Source organism: Macaca thibetana, chromosome X (assembly GCF_024542745.1).
Source record: "Macaca thibetana thibetana isolate TM-01 chromosome X, ASM2454274v1, whole genome shotgun sequence".
Taxonomy (NCBI): domain Eukaryota; kingdom Metazoa; phylum Chordata; class Mammalia; order Primates; family Cercopithecidae; genus Macaca; species Macaca thibetana.
Window position 1 is genome coordinate 126,289,300 of NC_065598.1, and position 22,314 is coordinate 126,311,613.

Sequence of the window (22,314 nt, forward strand, 5' to 3'; positions counted from 1 at the left end):
TTAGCTTAGAATTAAACAGTGCTGGGAGGCAAGTTTAACTTCTTTAGGGTCAGATTTGAAGGGGTCATGACCCCCTCTCAGACCTGTGGGTCAATTTTTCTGAGGTCTTTAACAAGGTTTGAGGAACTAGGTAAGCCACTCACCCCAATCCAAATGGCCTAATGGCCTACTGTGTACTGAATTCCCACTCATGGGGCAAGTGGCCTTTTAATCCAGGGGGAAAGGTCAGGGGCTGAGAATGGGAGCTAGCCCCCACCCCTACCATTTCCCCATTTGGAATCCTGGGAGGCGGCACTAGCAGGTCCCTGTTCCAAATAATCCACCTCATCTGCTTACTGGCTTCTTGAGATCCCACCATTAGATGCACATTCCTTTGGGAAAATGGGACTCTCTTTAGAGAGAGGCAAAGTATCAGATTTGATTAATTGTTCATACTTAAGAGTGAATTCATTTACACCCTGTGATTGCTAGGTAAGGGCCACAAAGCACGCTTTTCCAGTTTCAAAGTTCTGCTGAGGGCCAATCCTGCTGTTTGAAAGTGGATGTACTATGGACCCAAACGTAACATGGTGAAATGCATGTAATGTCTGTGTTTTCCCTTCTCAGGCTCAACCGGGAGAGAGTGTTGCCATTCATTCATTCATCCAATGGAAGGGCAAAATAATACTCTGGTCAGTGAATACGTGTCAAACCAAACTGGGAAGTAGCTATTTTGGAGCCCCCTCCCCACACCCATCCTTGAACAACTTTCTCTTTTCTTGTAGCCCTGCACTCTCTTATTCTGCCATCGAGGTCAGCTCCAATACATCACTTCTAAATTGTTAGTGGAAAACAGACCAATAGAAGACCACAGCTGTAGTTTTTGCAGTTAAATAGTGAATGCTCTTTTTATTCAGAAGAATGCATTTTTAATAGAATTTCATGCGCCAGTAAATCAGTACAGTGAGGAGTTACAGGGGTGGGGAACCTCTCTTCAGGAAACATCTCACCCTGGCAGAGCTGTCAACTCCCAGAATACCCTTTACCCAGCTCAGGTGATTAGAGACCAAGGAACAGCAGATGGGGCTGACTTGCAGGGTAACTAGTTGGATTTACAGGTCTCTGAAAGCAAGATAGAGGAGAGGAAAGCTCTTGTAAAGGAGGAGATTATCATATTGGGACTGGCAGTTCCACAGAGATTCTCCGAGAGGTTGATGAAGGAGAATTGGCGGGGGTGCCTGGTTCTCCTTCTTGGTTACACTCTTCAAGGGCAATGGTCTGGTCTCTTCCGTCTGTCTCTGAGCCTCTATGTAAAGAAAAAGACATGAGTAAGGGAGGATCCAGAACCTGAAAACAGATTGCATGTTGGGGCTCAGATACTAGGGAAGCATTTGTATGATTGCTTTTCTAGCACCACCTGGTTCACAGAAGGGGGCCATAATGAGGCATTTATTTACCTGGTTCGCAGTCGAGGCCACTTCTTCCACTCTATGGCTAGCACTACCCCCAAGGCTACAACAACCACCACGATTAGGCTACTTCGGACAATGTTCCCTACTGTGCACTCCTGAGCCACAGGCCCTGTGGTGATGAAAGAGGAGAAACCAAGGCCATGGAGATTAGTGTGTGTATGTTCCCCTTAATCTGGTATTGCCCCACACTCTGGTCTTCTTTAGGGTTCATGTGGGAGCCATGTGTTAAGACTACAGTGCAGGTGGGCAGTGGCAGAGTTTATGCTGAGGCAGAAGCAGCCCTCCTTTCCTTGGGGCCAAGAGGCCTGGAAAGAAACCCACTCACTATCTTAAAAAACATTTAAGGTCCCACCTCCTCACCATCCTTAGGAGAAAGAGGACACACTATAGGTCCCTGGTTCCAAAGCCCCTCCATTCTCCTGATTTGAGATGTCTCCATGGGGACTGTCCCTGGGATCCCAGGTGTGTCACACCAGGATCATGGAGAGATTATTCTCTTACCTGCTGCCCCCACCAGCTCCAGGGAATCACTAGGTTCTGACCAGATATCAGGGTAGGCCTGGAGGCGGTAGCTGCAGCTGTAGTTTCCAATGCCTTTTCCTTCTACATTGTTGATGACAAAGTCTCCATCCTCTGAAAACTGCTGAGGTGCTTCTTCTCCATCATGTTCTAGGACAAATTCAACACCTGGCAGGGGTCCTCGGCACTGAAGGATGATGTCCTTCCCCAGCTTGAACATGGTGCCGGGCCAGGCTGACAGAGAAGGTTTAGGGGGCTTGTCTGCAACCAACAAGGACACAGAGTTAGAATAAGTGATCCTGAACTTAGCCCTTTACCCGCTTATTGCTGACTGCTAAAAACTACAAAATCATGACTCGTACTGAAGTCTCCAGGACCTTACCAGTCACCCAGATCTCCAGGGAGTCACTGTGATTTGAAGCTGCAAAGGGAGCAGAGTCCAAATAATAAACACAGCTATAGATCCCAGAATCTTCACCTCTCACTGCTGGCATCCAGAAGTCAGCCCTGTACCCACTTGGCCTCTGTTGCTCTAAGGGCTCCTGAGTCCCCTCCTTCAACAGGACAAATGTTGAGTCTGGCAGTTCCCCTTGACACTGAAGAGTCATATTTTCGCCAGGGGACACCATGGGACCAGGCTGGGCTAATAGGCTGGGTTTGGGGAGTAAGCCTGGAAGAAATGAACTCCTGGTCAAAGAGAAGAGGTCACTTTCCAGTGCTTCACCCCTGGGGTCTCTGCTCAATAAAGAGGAAAGACAATTGGTTGCCTCTCCTCGAGCTCTCCGAAAACTATCTCCCATGAACCAGTCTATTCCCTCCTTTCTCCACTTCCATGCCCACTTGACAGCCTCTTCCCCTTACCTGTGACTATGAGTTCCAGGGTGTTGCTAGGTTGTATCTTGATAGAACTGGTCCAGTCAGGGTGGTAGCAGCAGCTGTAACGCCCCATGCTAGCACCAGATATATTGGTGATGGGGAATGCCCCGTCATTACTGGTGGATCCCCAGAGCTGCATTGAAGTGGCTTCTTCTTCTTTGTGCAGAATGTATCCTACACCATGGACTGGCCCTCGGCACCACAGAGTAACATTCTGCCCCATGGGAACCACAGAACTGGGCTCAGCAAACAACCATGGCTTAGGGAATGTGTCTAGAAAGAGACCAAGGTTGTAAAGTGGTGACTATAGAAACTTATCAGTTCCTGCTTAAATTAACCCTCTATCTTTCTCCTCTTGGACACAATAGTTCCCCTCCGTGGCCTAGCCTAGACTTCTAGGAGGAATTACCCTCCCTAACCCCTACTCCAATGATCTCCATCCCAGTCCCATGTCCGCTCTGTCCTTACCAGTCACCCAGATCATAAGGGGTATACTGAGATATGACCCCCTGTTTGACATGGTTGTCTCATAGTAGATACAGCTATAGTTCCCAGAGTCCTCTGCTCCAACAGTGTGGAGAAGGAAGTCAGCTGAGTTCCCTGAGACACTCTGAAACTGTAAGGGAACCTGGGCTCCCTCTTGCAAGAGGGCGAACCTCATGCCCTGGAAAGTCCCTTGGCAGCGCAGGGTCACACTCTTCCCAGGAAACACCACGGGACCTGGCTGTGCCAGGAGAGTGGGTTTGGGGTAGAATTCTGAAATTAAAGAGACAACAGCGTGAGATAAACCCAGCCCTCACATCCTGCAAATAGCCTTTTAAAGTGTTATTGTAAGACAAAATGTATGTTTGTTGTCAAAAATTAGAAAATATAGAAAAAAAAACTAACGAAGGAAACACAATTCTACCACTCAAAGATAAGTGTTTTTAATATTTCTTTGCCATTTATTCTTTATATACATTTCCATGTCCATGTAGCTATAACTGTTTACATAATTGGGACTCCACTTATGCACAATTGTATAGTTGTATAGTATGCAGCTGACATTTCAAGGTCTTTTCCCTTTCTCTGAGAGCCGTCCAGCCCACCGATCTCTGACAGCCCAGCTAGAGAAAAAGTGGACATTGAGCCTAAAGCTCAAGGCCAAGCCATAAAAATGTGCAGAAATAGGGCAACTTGAACTGAGCTCTTGGAATTGGACTCCCCCATCTGCCTCATTTATTCCCCCAGAAATGAATTGCTTGCCTCCCCACTGTCTTTGTTTCTTGTTCCTGTAATAATAACATGAACAGCTGTGCATCATGGACTGGTCACTATGGACCAGCCACTATCCTAAGCACTTTCTCAGTGTTTTTTAGAAGAAACATTTCTTCCTCTCCCACTGACAGCCTTCCACCCACCATCCCAGGGTTGGCACCACCTCTACCTGGAGTCCCCCCTCCTAACCTGTCACCACGAGCTCCACAGGGTCGCTGGGCTCAGACCAGATAGAAAAGTCATAATATCGGCAGCTGTAATTCCCTCCATCACCAATGCCCACCGAAATGATTAGAAAGTGAGCTGCACTGGCCCCTGGACTTGCCCAGGACCTGTCACTGGATGCTATTTCACTTCCATCTTTGTAAAGAATAAAGCTCATATGCTGGTGGGGGGTGGAGCAATTGAAAGTCACTCGGGCACCAGGAGTGACCACGGGGCTGGCCCATGTCTTGAAGAAGGGCTTAGGGTACATTTCTAGAAGGCAAGAAAACAAAACAAAAAACAACAACAACAAAAACAAAACAAAACAAAAATAACAAAATACAACACAAAACCAAATTAAGAACAAGAAAGAGAGAAAGCAAATATAGCAAATATTGGTTCTAGGAGGCTTCTCTGCTTTCTATAGTATTTCATTCAGAAGTAAGTGCATTTAAAAAGTAAGGTAAATCCACTCTGCAGATAGACTTCTCACACAGGGACCCTTCAACCCCACCCCTCACTACCTCCACATGAATCCTCAGTGTGAGGCAATGGAGGCTAGTAAAAAGGTAGAATTTTTCTTGGGGCTCTGCTGATTCTCTGAGTCTCACTTTGCCCTTTTGGACCAGGGGAAAATGGTACCTGCTTCACTCACCTTGAAGAGTTGCTCTATGGTGAAGTGAGATAATTGATGTGAAAATAATTAGAAAAATTAAATCACACTCCATGAACCAAAGCTATTAATAACGATTATGGCTATTAATATCGTGCAGCCAGAGGCCCTGGCACTCCCAGCGCCACGCCTGCCTGGCTCTAAGATTGGACACAGGCTCCCAGGACCAGCAGCAAAGTTTGCTGCAGGGAGAGGAGTGTCTGACCCAGGGCTTTGCCTTTCCCTCCACCCCGCCCCTCTTCCTCACACATCCTTTTCAGCTCTACCTTTTATGACAAGCTCCAGGGGCTCACTGGGCTCAGACCACTTGAAGGGGCGTTGTTCAGTGTGAGTGCGGCAGCTGTAATTGCCTTCGTCTTTATCCTCCATTCTTTGGATTGTAAAGACGGCTTCCCTTCCAACTGCACCAAGTTGCTGGACAGGTTCTTGCTGTCCCTCCTTATACAGAGCAAACCCCATGCCTGCCAGCCATCCTTTGCACCGGAGTTGTAGTTCCTGGCCCCGGATTGGGAGGGAAGCAGAAATGACAGGTTTGGGGAGGATGTCTGGAAAACAGAATGGGGTGGAAAAGGAGTTAGAAGTTTGCAGTTGCCCAGATGGGATACTCGGGGTCACTTTGTCAGCAAATAAAGACATTCATTCTGGGCTGGCCCTAGGCTCTTCCAGTCAGTCTCCTCACACTCTCTTTCCCATCCCGCCCCTCCCCCTGCCCCGTAACTCCCTACCATTTCAGCACCCCTCCTCTCCTACATGCAGCACAAGCCCCTTGGGTTCCAGGGTCCCTGGGAGTTCGTTCCCTCACTCCCAGGAGCAGTGTTGGAGTCCCAGGGGCACTGGGAATAACTCCGGGAGACCCTCTACCTTTTCTTACCTGTCCCCAGCAGCTCAAGTGCCTCACTGGGCTCCGATACAGCCATCTCCTCCCATGAATGGCAGTGGTAGCTCCCGGTGTGGCTCTGGGTCAGGGCGCCAAGGGGAAAGGCAGCCCGGACCTGCTCTGAGGCCGGGCGAGTTGCAATCCACCCGGTCCCGTCCTTCAGCAGCACAAACTCCTTAGTTGAGCCAGAAGGGCTTCTGCACCAGAGGGTTAAGTTCTTCCACGGGGCCAGAGGAAAGTTGGTCTCTGCCCACAGCTCAGGCTTAGGGGTTGGCATGACTATTTCTAGAAACAGCAGAATTAATGAAGCCATCCTCCCGCCTCCCTTCCCCTCCCTCTTCCTTGCCCTTGAACCCCCTACCCGGATCACACTGCCCACCTCCCCTTGCAACCCAAATCCAAATCCTTTCCTTCTTTCCTTCCTTCCTCAGGTCCTGGGGAAAGGGGAAGCTGGTGTCTTATAGCTGAGCCTCAGAAAAGTGCAGAAGCTTGGAGGAAATTTTGCAGGCAGAAAGGCAAAGTTGGAGGCTGAATTTTGCCAGCAGCTTTAGCAAGTGCCCCTTCCTGGCTGTCCTTCCCTCCCAACCAGTCACTCCCTGGCCAATGACACTGACGCTCTGTAGTTATTTCGGATCTCCAGGGAGGAATGTCCCAGTCTGGAGCAGGAAAAACTCACCAGTCTCTTCTATCAATACCCCATTGCACAGTCCTGCAAAAGAAATTGCTGCCAGGACTCAGCCCCCTCCCCCACTGGGATTTCACCCCGGCCTTCTGCCCGGGCCCCTTCCCCCACTTGTGCTCACCACAGGAGAGAAGGGCCGTGACTATGAAGAGCATGGTGACCCCTTGAGCTGTTCCCAGCAACCAGGCTTCTCTAGTGAGACCAGAAAAGAGATGAGAGGAGTTGCTGGGATTAGGGGGAGGGTGGAGGAAAGGGGGTGGCAATTTATGTCATTGGCTTACTTGCTACCCAATGGGGACTGGATATGGCCAAGATAATGGGATATAATCTTTTCTGACATCAATGACTTTTCTTTTTGAGGGCCTTACCACCTACAAACCTCTTGCTCTTTCGTGACCCACATGTCCCCTCTGCCCCCTCCCCCTCCCCAGCCTATATCATATGTCAGCTCCCCATGGCCCCTGATTAGGCTGTTGCTGGAATTGAGATGTCAGATGTGAAAATGCTTTTATATTATCTGGAGCTCTCAGAATCCCCGGAGCTCAGTGTGATCGGCAGCTCTGGGTGGTGTGTGTGGGGGTGGAGGGAGAAACCATGAGTATTTCTCAGTCATCAAGTTTAAGTTTGGAAGCAGTTGTTATGGCAGTATTGGTCCTCAGACCCACCTGCCTCACCTGCCTTTGTTATGGAAGGGTTGCCTAGGCAGCTGTGGTGAATTACTAGAAGACTGTCAGTGCTGAGCTAAGCTTTTCAGAGACTAGAAACTCTCCCCTCAACCAGATTATAACTAGAAATGTGCAGCAGCTTTGGGTCATGGGTCTTGTAGAATTAGATGATATTAACCCAAAATCCATTGGAAAATTTTTACTTAGAAAACACTGACCATCCTTCCTGGTGAGGAAAACGTGATTTTCAAGCTGCTTTCTCTGAAATCTGGTATCTCATCTTATTCTTTGATGCTGTGTTGCTGGGCTGGGGTGGGGCACATAAAGCTACATTTTTTTTTCTAACCACTGGCTTGGAGATTACTCTAATGAATATGGGATCCAGGTCAGGTTCCAGAAAGAAGTAGAACTTCACCCCTGCTAAAACTTTTTGAAAACTCAAAGGGTGGTGGTTTTTGCAGAAGGCTTAGGTGGCTCGCTTCTGGTTGCCCAAGTATTTTGGCCCTCAGATTCCAGTGGAAAGCACAGACACATATAATCATAATCATAATCCATTGTGCACTGAATACTCCCAGACACACTGACCACATTTGCAGGGCGGGGGGTGCAACCAGAAGCAGGGAGTAGGGGGAAGTAGACAAGGTATTCAGGAGCTAACATCCCTACTAGGTCAGAAGTGGTCATTACTCTCCTTGTTCCCGGTAGAGTAGCCTGAGCACGAGCCATGGGGATGAGAGAGGCAGATGGCCCAGAGCACACCATAGAATCAAAGGAAATGGCAGGAGAATCTGTTTGGCCTGCGAGTTTGTGAGTCAGAGGAAACAGTCTGATTCTGTTGCCCTGTCCAATGTCACATCAGATGGCCATCCAGATCAAGTCTATATTCCCAGAATGCTCTGCACAGGTGGTTGGAGGCCACAGTGTCAGAGACTGGTTACTAAGGCAACTAGGATGCATCACAAGGTTTAATAGCTCCTGAGAGCTAGGGATAAGGGTGAAAAGTTGGGATAGGAGTTGAATAACAGCCTGGAAGACAGGACAGCATGGCTTCTTACAAGAGGAAAAATCCAGAACAAGTTAATAAGGGAGACATCAATCATCTCTGAGGGCAGGATGGTCTGTGGGAGAGATTTGGGCACCCTCCGGGGGGATGTCAATGAATGAAGTTCTGATTACTCCTCCTGCCTCTGAGAACTATGTATTTCTCCACCCTCTGGCTTGAGTGCTGACCCCTCTGTGAGGCGAAAGAGACAGCTGGGGTGAGAAAGTCTTGTTCCCAAAGCCCAGAAGATGGGGGTTCTATAGGGTGTGCCTCTGTGGCTTGTCTCAACTAGGGTATGACTCATTCTTCAGACTCTATTAGGTTGGGGGGTAACAGGGGGCTGGGACAAGACAGTTACCTGATTCTGAGTCTCCGACACTTCCACCTTATCCACAGCACTACCAACAGCAAGGCAACAAGCTGCACGATTAGAGACAACCTGACAGCTTCATTCAGAACGTAATTCCAGGTGAGATAGCCTGTGGCCAGAGAAGACCAGAATCAGCGGCCTTGATGGGGACAGGGGCAGGTGAATACATTCATGGGGTGAGGACAATCTGGTTACTGAGAGTGCTTATATTGGGAAGGTGAGGCAGAAGTGGCTTTCTTTTTCATGGAGAATGGGAGCCTTGAAATTATCCTGCTAACTGCCTTTGAGGAATTGTGAGACCACCCCAGGGGAAGGGTGCTGAAACCCAAGGGCTCTGATTTTCAGGCCGCTGACTCCCTTTACCATATCTTTCTGGGCCCTGATCTGGGATCCCTGGGGTATGGAGGGGCATTCCTCTGAAGAGTTATCCTCTCACCTGCTGGCCCCATCAGCTTCAGGGGCTCACTGCGATGTGACCAGATGTTAGGATGTGTCTCTACGCGATAGCTGCAACTGTAAGTCCCTGTGCCTTTCCCATCAACATTACTGATGATGAAGTCTCCGTCTACTGAGAATTTTTGGAATGCTTCTCTTTCTTCCCATTCCAGAGAAAATTCCAGTACTGGATGAGATACTCGGCACCGAAGGGTGATGGCCTTTCCTAGCTTGAACACAGTGCTTGGCCAAGCTGACAGGGAGGGTTTGGGGGGCTTATCTGAAACCAATCCAGAGACCAGAGTGAGAAGTGACCTCAAACCCAGTACCTCTCCCCCAGAAAATGTTTCTGAGCTCCCCATTTGATCTTCTCTTCCTTTCCACTTCCACTTGGTCAGTGACTTCAAGATTTGACTGTGCATTAGAATTATTTTGCCCACTCCTTGGTGATCTAAAGATTCCTGGTTCCCTACCAGTCAGGAAGACCTCATACCTGTAAGCTTCCCCTGGCCTAAAGAAAAATAATTTTCCCAGGGGTTACAATGGGGCTGTGCCATACCGAGAGGTGGAGCTTGAGGAACAATCCTGGGAGACAAAGTCCCTAAAGTTTTGGAAGAAAGTTCTATACCACCTTCCGTGTGCATGCGTGCGTGCGTGTGTGTTTGTATGCGTTTTGCCCATAGCTCTCAGAGGATACAAGGCTACTAGCTCCTTCTTACAACACCACAATGATGATAAAAACAAACGGGTTGATAATAAAAACAGTTGTTTACACTTGCCTACAACCATAAGCTCCACAGTGTTGTGTGATGGCATCCTAATGGAGGTCTTCCAGGTGAGAAGATACTGGCAGCTATAGATGCCAGTATCACTGTAGGTTACATTGTTGAGGAAGAATGATGTGTTGTCATCGATGCTGGTGGCATCTAAAAACTGAACTGGTTTGTCTTCTCCTTTCTTATAGAGTGCAAGACCCACTCCATCCACTGGTCCTCGACACCGTAGGCTCACATTCTGACCCATTTGGACCACAGGACTGGGCCAAGCAAGTAGCCAGGTCTTGGGGAAAGTGTCTAGGACAAGACCCAGAATAAAAAGCACTAATGATTTCACTTCGTGCTCCCACTCCTTAGGATTCTTTTCCTTCGCTTCCTCCAAACCACCCTTGGAAAAACCTGCCTACACCCAGTTTTACAAATTCTGTTCCCTTCTCTACTGTTAGCCCTGGCCACATGATTAGGTTCTCCAGGGAGCACAGAGGGAGATTTGTATTCTTAGCCCTTAACCTAAGTTTCATGGCATACCCGTCTCTTACCAGTTACCCAGATTTTCAGGACATCACTAAGGAGTGAACCTCTATATGAAATGTCATAGTAAAAGCAGAGGTAATGTCCAGTATCTTGGATCTTCAAAGACCGGAAGAAGAAATATGCCTCGTTTTTTATTGTCTTCTTGTGGTAAAAGGACTTCTCCAAGTCTTCAACCCTCATTAGGGCAAAGGTCATTCCATAGATTGGCCCTTGACACCTGAGATTCAGGCTTTCTCCAGGTGCCATGATGGGCCCAGGATGGGCTGTCAAAGTTGGTTTGGGGTAGAGTCCTACAAAGGGAAGAGACCCTAAAGTTAGAGGCAAGATGATTCTTTCCTGTTGTCTTCTGTTTTCTCTTTCTTAATTTCTTTGAACAAGAAGTGGTAGCTGAAATTTACCTTCTCTTCCCTATCCCTTCCTTGGATCTCTGCCTCTATAACATAATCATGGGTAGATTCACTTATACCCCTGTTCTCTCTCAATAATCTGTCAGCTTCACTGAGCTCTAACCATGTGTAGGGGTGTATCTCAGTGGAAGATCTACATCCACAATTCCCTGTATCTTTAGGTCCCTGAAATGCCAAATGTAGTTCTTTCAACCACCAGAAAAACCAAACCTCTGAAAATAACAATGATTTCATCTTTGCAGAGCATGAATACCACTAAAGTATTAAGGAGAGCTTTTGAATACATTAAGCTCATTTAAGATCCTACTTCCACAACAAGACTGAAAGAAGCCAATAAAGAGGGCTTGGCCAGTAAGTCTGCAACCCAAAGAAATCTCTGTTACAGAGCTACACATTCATGTCCATGGATTGTTTCGCCAAGGAGATTGTACACGAAAGTGAGGGCAAACCTCACCTCCTACCACTCCTTCCTACCCCCACCCCAATGCCAGGCACACTTATCTATTCATTATGGAAGGATCAGCTCTGTCATATGCTCACTGAGCATTTGGTATGCATCAAGCATCATGTAGGTCTAGGTGTATATGAGAAAAGAAGACAAAGTCTCTGCTAGCAAAAAGCCCATGAACTGGTTGGTGGGGGATATTGTTGAACAGGTAACTATGGAAGTGTGTGTTAGTGGAATCTATGCTGAAAGGGCATGAGTACAACAAACATTCATACACTCAGTTCAAACAAGCAGGGTTTTTTTTGTTCTTTGATCCTCAATAAAAAGCTATACTAACAAAATTAATATCTACCATTTATTGAGAACTTATATGCCAGGCACTGTACATATATATTTAGGCAAATCCTCACAACAACCCTGTGAGGTAGGCATTATTATTAAACCAATTTTGCAGATCAGGAAACTGAGGCATAGAGATAAGCATTACACAGTAGATCAGATAGATACTGTTATCCCATTTTTAGAGTAGAGGGAGCCAAAGCACAGAAAAGTGAAGTGACTTGCTCAAGATCATGCAGGGAGGCAGTGTCAGAGATGGAACTAGAAACCAGTATTACCACTTCTAAGTCTCGGGTACTTTCTGTAGCACCACAGCTTTCCCCAAGCCTATTTAGCTGGATGGAGAGACTAAAGCAAATGTGGCCAATTCCATCTAGAAACCTCCAGGCCATGGGGTGGGGGAGTTGGGACTGGGACATGTCTGGCATTTTACATTTTGGGGAAACTTCTTCTATACTTAGAGATTGGTGCTGCCTTACTAGCTCTACTGATAGGGAACCAAGGCAGTTTATAAAGCCATTTCTAAAATATGAGCTATCACATTCTTTGTCATTTGTTTTCTTTGTTTGTACTCACGAACACTAGCAATTCATTCTGTTTTCCACACATAAAAATAACAATTACAAATAAAATACATTTGCAAATTTAAGACTCAATGTATAAGATTGCAGTGGCAGTGCCTGGCACATATTAGGTGCTCAATAAATACTGGTTGAATTGATGAATGAATGCATGATATTCAACAAGTAGAGAACAACAAAGCTGTGATGAGCTGAAGCTGCTGGCCAGTTGGCTGGGCTCCTTTACTAGTCAAATGATTGGCTCCCACACATCTGCCTTGCAGCACATGCGATTCTAATTTATATCTCAGTAAAACTTCAAACGACTCTAGCTCATTGGGCCTTGCAGGGCCTTAGAAACTGGCTGAGGAAAGTAAAATCAGAAACCCTAGCTCAACCAGCCATGATCCCTGGGACAACAATTGCCAGATGCCAGCAGCCATAGCCACACCCACCTGCTACAACCAGCTTCAGGGGGTTGCTGGGCTCTGACCACAGGGTGGGGAGCATCTGGATATGAGTGCGGCAGATGTAAACCCCTTCATCCTCAGGTGTCAGGTTGTCAATGGAGAATATAGCCATTGTCCCAGTTGGGACTTGGTAATCCACAGGCTCTGCATATCCCTCTTTAAACAGCATGAATACCAAATCCTGCAGCCAGCCATGGCAGAGGATGTTAACATTACATCCAGGAAGAGGGGGGGTCTCAGCCTGAATCCAGAAGATGGGCTTGGGCAGCTGGCCTGGAAGGATAGAATGAACTGTAATTAGGTAAAGCAAGAATAGTACTGTCTAGGGAGCAGCAGAGGAGAGCTCTACTTTAATTGAGGTTTCCCTGTATGATCCTTGTTTGTCACCCCTCCTTCTCCCATCTCTGCTCCAGAGTCTGCATGCCCCCTCTGCATTGCCCAATACAAAGTAGGCCCTTATTTACTATCTGTGGGATGCGTGCTTGCATGCATTTGAGAAACAAACCCTCCCCTGGAAGGCAAGTTTGAATCTCAGGAGCTGGAGTCGATTCTTGAGTATCGCTGTCTTCTTACCTGGTGCCTCCAACTCTAGAACTTTACTGGGCTTTGACCAGCCTGGCTCCTTCCAGTAGCAGCACCGGTAAAGACCTGCATTGGACTCAGTAAGGGCACCTATAAGGAATGAAACTTGGAAGGTCTTGTGGGAAGGGCGGATCCAGGTCATCTGTGTCTTATCCTTCAGCAACAGGAACTTGCTTGATATCCGAGAGGGGCTTCGGCACCAAAGCGTGATGTTCTCCCAAGGGGCCTGGGGGTAGTTGGACTCTATCCACAGCTCCGGTTGAGGGTCCATCACTGTTATTCCCACAGATCAAAAAGATGTGAGCAGTCCAGCCCTCTCCCTCCCATAACATGTCCCACAATGTCCCTTAAAATTAGCCCGGACCCAGATCTCTCATTTTGTCTTCCCTTGGGGACAGGAATGTGCTCCTGTGGGGCATCGTATAAGAACCCCAAGATATTTGGTCAAGGGGTCCAAATGAGTTGGAGAATAAAGTCTGATGGTTTCTTTTCCATCTGAGATAAAGCTTTTCACCATGCCATAGGAAACCAAGTCCTCTAATTCCCAATCAGCCCAATCTATCTCTGGAATGTCAAGGCATTATGTCCAGGGTCATGGAGACACGCCAGCATCTTGGATCCTTTAGGAAGGAGGTGACTGAGAGGGCAGGAATCACTTACCTATCGATGTCATACCCAGACTCATCCCTGAAAAGAGAGATTATGGTAAAGGAGAGCTCCCTTGTTGTCTCCACCCTGTGCTCAAACCTCAATACTTTCCTCTCCCACCCCTAACAAGTGGGTACCTATGACAGGGTCACTTGCCCCTCACCCCTTCCTTGTACTCACGAATGCAAAAGAGCAAAACAGTGAATGTCTTCAGCATGGTGGCTCCCTCCCCTGGTCTGTCCAGGGTCATGGGGCCTCTGGTGCTGGCTGTGTGCTCTGAGTCTTGAAGAATTTTTCTCCTCAGCAGGTGGTGGTATCTAAAAGCAGAATTGTTTTTACTTAGAGGACTTGTCCTGCTCCTTAAAGTTTAGTTTAGATGGCTAAATTGCACTTGACAACCCTACATTGTACTTCCTCACAGGCATGCAGGGTATTACAAGGTCACCTGCTGCTTCCTCTCCTTGCTCCTTTCCCTCACTTCCCTATCCTCCTGCTCAAGGTCTTTGTTGGTATCAAAGATGCCAGATTTGTTGAAATATGGATTTGTCTCTGGGATCTCAGAGGCCCAGAATAGCCTGCAGAAGCTCCACAGGATGGGGGAGATGGGAGGTGCAGAGTCACCTTTTCAGTCATACACACACACACACACACACACACACATATATGACTCTCTCATATATATATGAGAGCGTCATATATATATAGAGAGAGAGAGTCATATATGTGTGTGTGTATATATATATAGAGAGAGAGAGAGAAAGAGAGAGAGAGAGAGAGAGACTTCCAACAACTTAAGAGAGGGGGCATTATTATCATTCCATTTTACTGATGAACAAACTGAGGCTTAGAGAAGATATATAATTTGCCCAAAGTCAAAAGATATTACATATTAGAGCCCAAATTAAAATTCATGTTTAACTCCAAGGCCTATGGATCTAAAACAATGATTTAAACTCCCAGAGGCACCCTTCACTCCCTCTTCACCCTCCCTCACCCCTCTCACTTGATCCCTTGGATATCCTTCCCTTCCATAGAATGCTTTAGATCCAATATTACTCTCATTCTTGTCTCCTACCCCTAAAAGCTCAATACCCCAGTGTCAAGCATGTGTTAGAAAATCAAGCTGCTTGAGTGAATTTACATAAGGTCTAAATGATTCTTTCATTGCCCTTAACTTCTAAACAGTTTTGTTGATTGCCTCTAAGGGAAATGGAATTGTTTGAATCTCAGGAAACACGGCAAAGATATTTGTGTTCAGGGAGGCTTTCCATTCTCCCCGACCAAAGTCATTATTTACCATAGGCCTTGCATATACACAAGGTAGACTCTTGAGCTTTCATGCCTCTCTCCACCTCCCCCAACAGTAACCTTTCACCAAGGGGAGGTATGTCCCAGCCACACAAACTCAAGCTAATTCTCTTCCACTAACTTTCTACTGGGAGTCTGAAGTCCTGGCTGACTCCAGCTGTTATTAAATCTTAGCTCAGAAGAGTGGGGAAGAGGCAGCTCTCAGAATAGAGAAAGGAACTGATTTTGCTTTTCCAGACTGACCTTGGACCTCAGCCTCTAACTTGCCCCAGTGCTAACACTGGGTAGGATGGAGGAGCAGGAAGAGGAGGATATTTCGTGTTCAAAGGATCTGGACTGTAGGGAACAAGTGGACAGTGAGAAATTCAAGGAAGCGTAGGTCCATTGTTCATTTTTCACTTTGTATCGAAGGATTTTCAGATTACCCACTCTGAATTTTCCTTATCTGTAAAGTGGGGGAGTAATATCGACCTAACATTATTGTTGTGTTGGGTTACAGATAATACATGTACAGTGCCAGGCACATAGTGAACATTACATTTTAAAAAGGTGCTCATTTTTTCTTCTTTTCAAAAGGGGCATCAAACTGGTGTAGAACCCTGAAGATGCCCTTTCCATCTCAGTTCCTACAGCCGCTTGCTCCCACTCCTCTCAGGGCCAGGCCAAAGCTTGGATGCCACCCTGTTGCTTTGTTACCCTGGGGCTTTGGGCCAGGAGTTTTTGGGGGAAGCCAGGTTCCACTGCCAAGGGAGAGGTTCAACCTGGGATTACACCCAGGAAATGCCATCTGAGGTTTCAGCCTTGCCACTTGAACCCCTAAACCAGGATCTTTGCCTACTGCGGGATTGAGGGGAGTCAGGGAAGCTGGGCTTTTTGGCATGGCTGACCCCTCCTCAATCACTAAGGAAATTGTACCATTTATATTCAGCCCAAATGATGAATCTTATACCGGGGGAATGTGAGAACAGCCCCAAGCCTCAGGTTAGTTGGCCACGCCCATTTTGGCCTTTCACCCCACCTCCACCCCCAACTTTGGCTGCCTAGCCATTTTACCCTTCCCTTCTACTCCACCCCAAGCACTTTCCCCACCCTTAGGCAGCGCCGCAGTGCTTTTGAGGGTGACATATCTGAAATGTCTAATGGCTCGCCCCCTGCATAGCTTTGAGGGCTCCAGGAATCAAAGGGGTTGGGCTCGGCGGGGTGCCGGGTACATGCTCCGCTGAGGGTTTGGAGGGAAGACTGAGAAGGAAAAGGGGAGATATCTACAGTGCCCAGAGATTCTCACCGAGGCGGGTGTGGGATCCGGGGAGGAAAGGAGAAAGGCAGGAATGAAGGGGGTGGGGGGACAGACTGGGGAGCAGTTTGATTTACGGCAATTAATTACAGCAAGGAGACTCTTTCGGGATTTTGTTTAGGATCTGGTGGCCAGTATTTAATCTTCAGCCACTGAACTATGCGCTCATTTGCAGGTACTTACGGTACTTGAAGGCCCGCTCCGATGTTGGAGATTCTCCAGTGAGCTCCTCCAGATGCAGCAAACTGCCCGGCATGAGAAGAGCTGTCTAAGGACAGCCTCTTCGGCTCTGAGCCCCGCCTTCCTCTCTCCCCCGCCCGCCTGCTGGCCCGCCCCAACCTCCTCCGCTCCCTGCGCCGGGCTCTGGGAGCCCACCTACACCAACTCTGCCTGGCACCTGCAGTCCTCTGACGACGGAGATTTCTACGCCCCTCCCAGCTCCCCGCCTCTCTCCGGACTCCCTGCAGAGGTTGCCGGAGCCAAATTCAGGCCCCTGCCCCCTCGCCGGTCGCTCAGAGTTTCACTGGGTCACTGTATTCTGGGGGGGAGAAGGCCAGCTCTCAAGATTTGTAGATCCTTTTCTCCAGCTCCTCAATACCTCTATCGGGATCTCAGATCTTCCCCTGCCCATTCAACGCCCCATTCATGCATAAACATCGCCACCACAGTTTAAGTGCCTACTATGTGCCCCTGGGCTCTGGGATCCTATATTTCTCATCTTCAGAGCAACTCTACAAAATAAGTGTTACTCCCCTCAATTTCACAGATGAGGAAACTGAAACTCAGAGAGGGTTAAGTAACTTGGACAGCCTTCAAAGTCCATCTTGGGGTTTTAAAAGCCCAGGTTTTAGAGACATACAAATGTAGATTTTAGTCCACATTTTACATTCAATAGTTGTGTGACCTCAAGTGAGTAAACTCTCTGCGTCCCAGGTTCCCCATCTGTAAAGTAAAAAACAAACAGCAGAAGCTATTTCACAAGGCCTCAATGGGATGATGTAAGTAAAACTCACAGCACAATAGGCCTAGCATATAGTAGGTGCTCAATAAATGGTAGTGGTTGCTGCTGCTACCACTACTACTACTAGTATTAATCTGTAAGCCCTTCCCCAAATGTCTTAGAACAACATGATTTTGATAATATAGACCAACCTTTCACAAATGTTAACCATGAAAGACTTTTTATAATGATAACGTATGAATAAGACACCAATCAAAGCTCCTGATATATAACATATGATGAGATTAAAATATAGCATCCAATGGGCTCACAGACTAATTGATAAGAAATATCAACATGATAGACTAATTGGCTAAAAAATAGCCAAATTTTTCTTTATATACATTTCTTTTTTTTTTTTTTTTTTTTTTAAGAGAGACTTGCACTCTGTTACCCAGGCTGGAGTGCAGTGGTGTGATCTTGACTCACTGCATCCTCAAACAATCCTCCTGCTTCAGCCTCCTGAGTAGCTAGGATTACAGGCGCGCACCACCACACCCAGCTAATTTTTGTATTTTTTGGTAGAGACGGCGTCCCACCATGTTGGCCAAGCTGGTTTGGAAGCCTTGGCCTCCCAAACTGCTGGGATTATAGGCGTGAGCCACCGTGCCCAGCCCTTTATGTACATTTTCTACATGCATAAAAGATTTCAAATTATCTAATGAAAAACACTTTAATTCAAGAACAAACTATGTAAAAATAAAGTAACAGCTCCTTTACTGGCCAAATTATCATATCTTCATGCATCAGGTGATATCAATTGTGGCTTCCATTATAAGCTATAGATTATTGTGTAATGAATAGAATAAGCATATGAATAAAAAGATGTGTTTCTGGGTAAGTTATTTCGCCTCCAAGCCTCAGTTTTCTTATCTGTAAAATGGTGATAATAATTGCACTTACTACAATGAAGGGTTTGGGGTAGGACTGAATGGAAACTTTCCTGTAAGCCACCACATAGCGCCTAGGACACAGCAAGCAGTCATTGAATCAACACAGATGTTAAGTACTTTCTTTGTGGAAGGGATTGTTCTGGATGCTGACAGTTCAGAAAGGATGACAGTTTCTCTTCTTAAGGAGTTTGTAGTCTAAGGATAAATCATACTAGAGAAGAAGTAGGAGGCAGCCAGAGAAGGAGGAGCCTTGAGAATCAAAGAGGATTGCAATAGAAAAGATCATCAAGTAAGTCATGGTAGTATGTGTTTGGATAATTGCAAGCACTTTGCTGTTACTGTGTGCCTAAACTAGGGCAGCGGTAGCAGAGAAGGGGGGGAGGGCAAGAGTTCCCGAAATATTGAGAAGGCAACATTAGACAAACTTGATGGTTGTTTGGAAGACAATAGTAACAGTTATTATCTGTCAGAGTGAAAACATCCATGCCAATTTTCAAAACATTTATAGTATAGAAGAGTTTCAAGAAAGTGGAGCTCGAAGGACAGAGGTGAAACACCAAGGTTCACAGGGTGTTGTGGGAAGCCTTTCTCCATAAGCAAGTCTAGTGTAAGATGATGATATTTAATTAAACCTAAATCTGTTTTATATATCCCAAACAGGAGAAGCCCAAGGCAAACTTGACCCCTTCCCAGTGTTATACTGATGTTGGCAAGCTCTGTACGGTTCAGGAGAACCCAGTGTTCACATCTTATCTCATCCCAGCATTCAATGACATAATGGTAGTAGCTTGAAAGTGGCCATGGTCAGAGAATTTTCACCACAGTCAGAGAATTTTCACAACCGAAGAAGCAAGTACTACAAATCAGTTTCTCCCAGCAACCTTCACATCTCTGGAGCTGTTTTTAAACATTTACTAGCAAACCACTTTTTTTTTTTTCCAGTTTTATGTTTTAGGACAGTGATTTTTACTGGGAAACAGGAAGGTTTCCAAACTATTCAAGGATCCTGTTAAGTTTCATACACTCTCAAGAAAGTTATGAGCATTGTGTTCCATTCTCCTGTCCCTAGCCTCACCACTCTGGTAAGCTGTCTGAGGACTGTGTCAGATCTCTGGAGAGGTCTGTCCATTCAAAGTTTGATCGTGTGTTTTAGCATCCCACCCCACTCCTCAGCCAGTCCCAGGCCCCATCCCTTTCTGTAAAGGAGAAGCAGTGTGGAGTAGACCAGTGAGGAACTCAGCTGGGACTAAGCAAGTGTAGTTCTGGGGTGGGGAGGAGGCCCAACCAGACAGATTAGATTCCAATAGCAAGACCTGATGAGGAGGGAGGTTAGGCTTTGGAGGTGGGGAGGACAAAGCTGGAAAGGAAAGCTCGGGCCAACTCACAGAGCTTGAATTTCAACTTATCTTTTGTCAAGCACTTTAATTATTAAGGGCACAGTTTGGGGCACTAAGTCATTTCCAGAAGCTATAACTGAGGGCATTTTCAGGAGTGTGCAAGAAGCTTCCTAGAATAAATCAAATGCAAGTGATGAATTAGAACAAAAACTTATTTAATTAAAACACTCATAGTGGAGTATAAGACATTAGATAGAGGCCTGGATGATCAGTCTTCTGGGTGCTTGTCACAAAGCAAACCAACAATGTGAATACCTAGGTGAATTTAACAAGTTTAATGGGTGGAGGGAGAAAATGAGGATTTTTGTGTGTGTGTGTTTCAATGTTAGCAGAATCACAAAGTTCCTTTTGGTTTATGTACCATCTACCAAAAAAGGTGATCTACTAGTCCACCGTCCCCAAATGGCAATTCTCTTAGCATCATAATATGCCTTTCGTTTATACGAGGAACAGTGTGCATCTGAGTACGTGGTGGGGGAGGGTGTTCAGAGACAGATACCCAAAATGCAGGAGAGCTCCGAAAGTGGGCTTCAAAGTGTTTCAGTATTCCCTTTTCCTGTGTTGGATGAAGTTGGTGGCTCCAGAATGAAAGGAGATAGGCTCAGTCTCACTGCCTAGAGCAGGCAGGCACAGATTCTATGAGCAGTTTAGGCCTGATCCAGGAAGGATGCTTCCAGATACCAGTGCCAGGAAAGCCTTTTTCTGTCTCAGAGTCTGACTTGCCCCCAGTATGTCCAAATTGTAGGTATTTGCATGGTGGGGCAGGGGTGGGAGTGGGTGTGTTAGGGGTGCGGGGGAAATGCCACTTGGGAATGCACAATTGGTCTCTCTCTAATATTTATTTACTCATAATCGCTTGTCCAAAGGAAACTATAGAATTCAATAATTTGGTTCTTTTATTCCCATGTATTGTACAATTAAACAATTATATAATTAAAATTAAGTAAAGTTGGCTAAACTACAAGAGCAACACAAATTAGCAATTTAAAAACTCATCATTGCAATATTACCCACTGTTTATAATCTGTTCCTAAAAACATCAGTTTACAGGCAATTATTTAAATATACATGCGTCTCTTCCAATTCTACTTGTTTTGTGATCTACGATCTGGTCAAACTTTCTAAAAGATTCATGTATCCTTGACAAAAGAAGAGAAAATACTTTCTCCATAAAATTCTGCTAATTTCATATAATTGATTACTTTCAGGTCGACAATACAAATTATTTTTTTCTTAATCTATTATATTTCAATGTCTCCCTATCCAACTCACATTTAATTATTAGTTTGCTGTTTTCATTTTGTCCCTACTGTTTATCCCTTCCTCATTCTTTCCCATTTTCCTTTTTGTACTTTCCTTATCCTCCTTTCCCATGCATTCTGTGTGTGTGTGTGTGTGTGTGTGTGTGTGTGTGTGTGTGTGTATACATACAGATAAACAACTTGGTACAACTGTAAATTTTTACTTCCTTTTCTGATAATCACCCTGGCAAAAATGCAATTAATTATAAAAATAAGATCTACACTCTCTTAAGAAATGTGGCTTTGAAAGTGAATTTAGTCACTTATCACTGCGAGTATCTTCTCCCAGGGCTGCAGCTGTTTTCAACAAAACCAATAGTTTGGGAGTTTTACTGACAAATGCCTTGAAGTCATCTTGACTGCCAAAGATTTTTCTCTCATCTTGAAATAAGAAAGATAGCTTAGCTGAATGGTTCACGTGGGGCTTCAAGTCCAGGAACTTCAACTAGTAGATTTTACTCCAAATTGGTCTCTCCTCCACTGTTACTAAAGTATACTCAGGTGTCAGCCCTATATTTATCTTGTTGAAAATCACTTCTTTTTTGCGCAGCTTCTGAGATAATTTCTTTATCTTTCAAGTTTAAGAATTGTACAATAATATGCTTTGGACTTTTATTATGAGAGATACATTTGAGTGGGAACTTATAAATTTTTTCTGTATATAAGTCGAGATCTATGTTTAGCTCTGGGAAATTTTTATCAACAGTTTCCTTAATAATGGTTTTAAGGCTAATCTCTTCATTTTCTGCACCTTCAAGGATGCCAGATACATAAATACTGTACCACCTTGATGTGTTTTTGAGATCTATCACGTTTTCTTGCACCATGAAGAACTGTTTTCTTAGATGTTTTATCTTTTAAGACTGAAGCTCGATTTTGTCCTCATTTGTACTGATTCTCTCTTCCATGATATTTATTCAGCAATATTTCTTTCTTGGGATTTCTTTCAATTCTTTGACCTCACTAGTTGTGCCCCACAGTCTTTGCTGAGCTTTTCCTGTGTGCTTTTAAAAATGTCCACATGGTCTTGCATCAAAGGGCCCTCACTTCGGCCCTTTCTCTGGGTTCTGCCTGCTGCTTCTCCAGGACAGCCATATCTCTTGAACTCTCTGGCTTCCTGGTTCCTCCTTAGCATCACAGTACTTATTGGTTGCTACTAAGCTTGTTTTCATCATTTTTCTCTTTCTAGATCAAGTAGGCTTCGTTTTCTTTTTGTGCTATTCTCATAGCTGAGGCTTCCATTGGCTTTGTTGGTGTTCCCGAAGTCCAGCAATTTGGTTCGGAGCACAGCTGCTCCTTCTGTCCT

General features: G+C 45.8%; 1 protein-coding gene across 6 annotated transcripts in view; it reads right to left on the bottom strand.

Annotated features, from left to right (window-relative positions):
* Positions 1 to 866: 866 nt before the first annotated feature.
* Positions 867 to 22,314, bottom strand: part of IGSF1 (immunoglobulin superfamily member 1) — a 51,157-nt gene continuing 29,709 nt past the window's right edge. The window contains exons 1-21 of one of the 6 annotated variants that reach the window (XM_050775281.1): positions 16,797 to 16,815; positions 16,601 to 16,662; positions 13,996 to 14,132; positions 13,828 to 13,854; positions 13,159 to 13,440; positions 12,571 to 12,858; positions 10,367 to 10,651; positions 9,831 to 10,124; positions 9,053 to 9,331; positions 8,605 to 8,725; positions 6,661 to 6,731; positions 6,534 to 6,566; positions 5,852 to 6,142; positions 5,247 to 5,525; positions 4,293 to 4,580; positions 3,315 to 3,602; positions 2,832 to 3,119; positions 2,353 to 2,640; positions 1,953 to 2,231; positions 1,437 to 1,560; positions 867 to 1,285 (exon numbers count right to left, since the gene is read on the bottom strand). In XM_050775281.1, coding sequence (XP_050631238.1) covers positions 1,150 to 1,285; positions 1,437 to 1,560; positions 1,953 to 2,231; positions 2,353 to 2,640; positions 2,832 to 3,119; positions 3,315 to 3,602; positions 4,293 to 4,580; positions 5,247 to 5,525; positions 5,852 to 6,142; positions 6,534 to 6,566; positions 6,661 to 6,731; positions 8,605 to 8,725; positions 9,053 to 9,331; positions 9,831 to 10,124; positions 10,367 to 10,651; positions 12,571 to 12,858; positions 13,159 to 13,440; positions 13,828 to 13,854; positions 13,996 to 14,065 — 4,011 coding nt within the window. In that variant the 5' untranslated portion in view covers positions 14,066 to 14,132; positions 16,601 to 16,662; positions 16,797 to 16,815 and the 3' untranslated portion in view covers positions 867 to 1,149. Of the gene's footprint in view, positions 1,286 to 1,436; positions 1,561 to 1,952; positions 2,232 to 2,352; positions 2,641 to 2,831; positions 3,120 to 3,314; positions 3,603 to 4,292; positions 4,581 to 5,246; positions 5,526 to 5,851; positions 6,143 to 6,533; positions 6,567 to 6,660; positions 6,732 to 8,604; positions 8,726 to 9,052; positions 9,332 to 9,830; positions 10,125 to 10,366; positions 10,652 to 12,570; positions 12,859 to 13,158; positions 13,441 to 13,827; positions 13,855 to 13,995; positions 14,133 to 16,600; positions 16,663 to 16,796; positions 16,816 to 22,314 lie in introns of those variants that run through there. The other 5 variants (XM_050775283.1, XM_050775280.1, XM_050775282.1 and 2 more) reach the window with 5 other exon arrangements.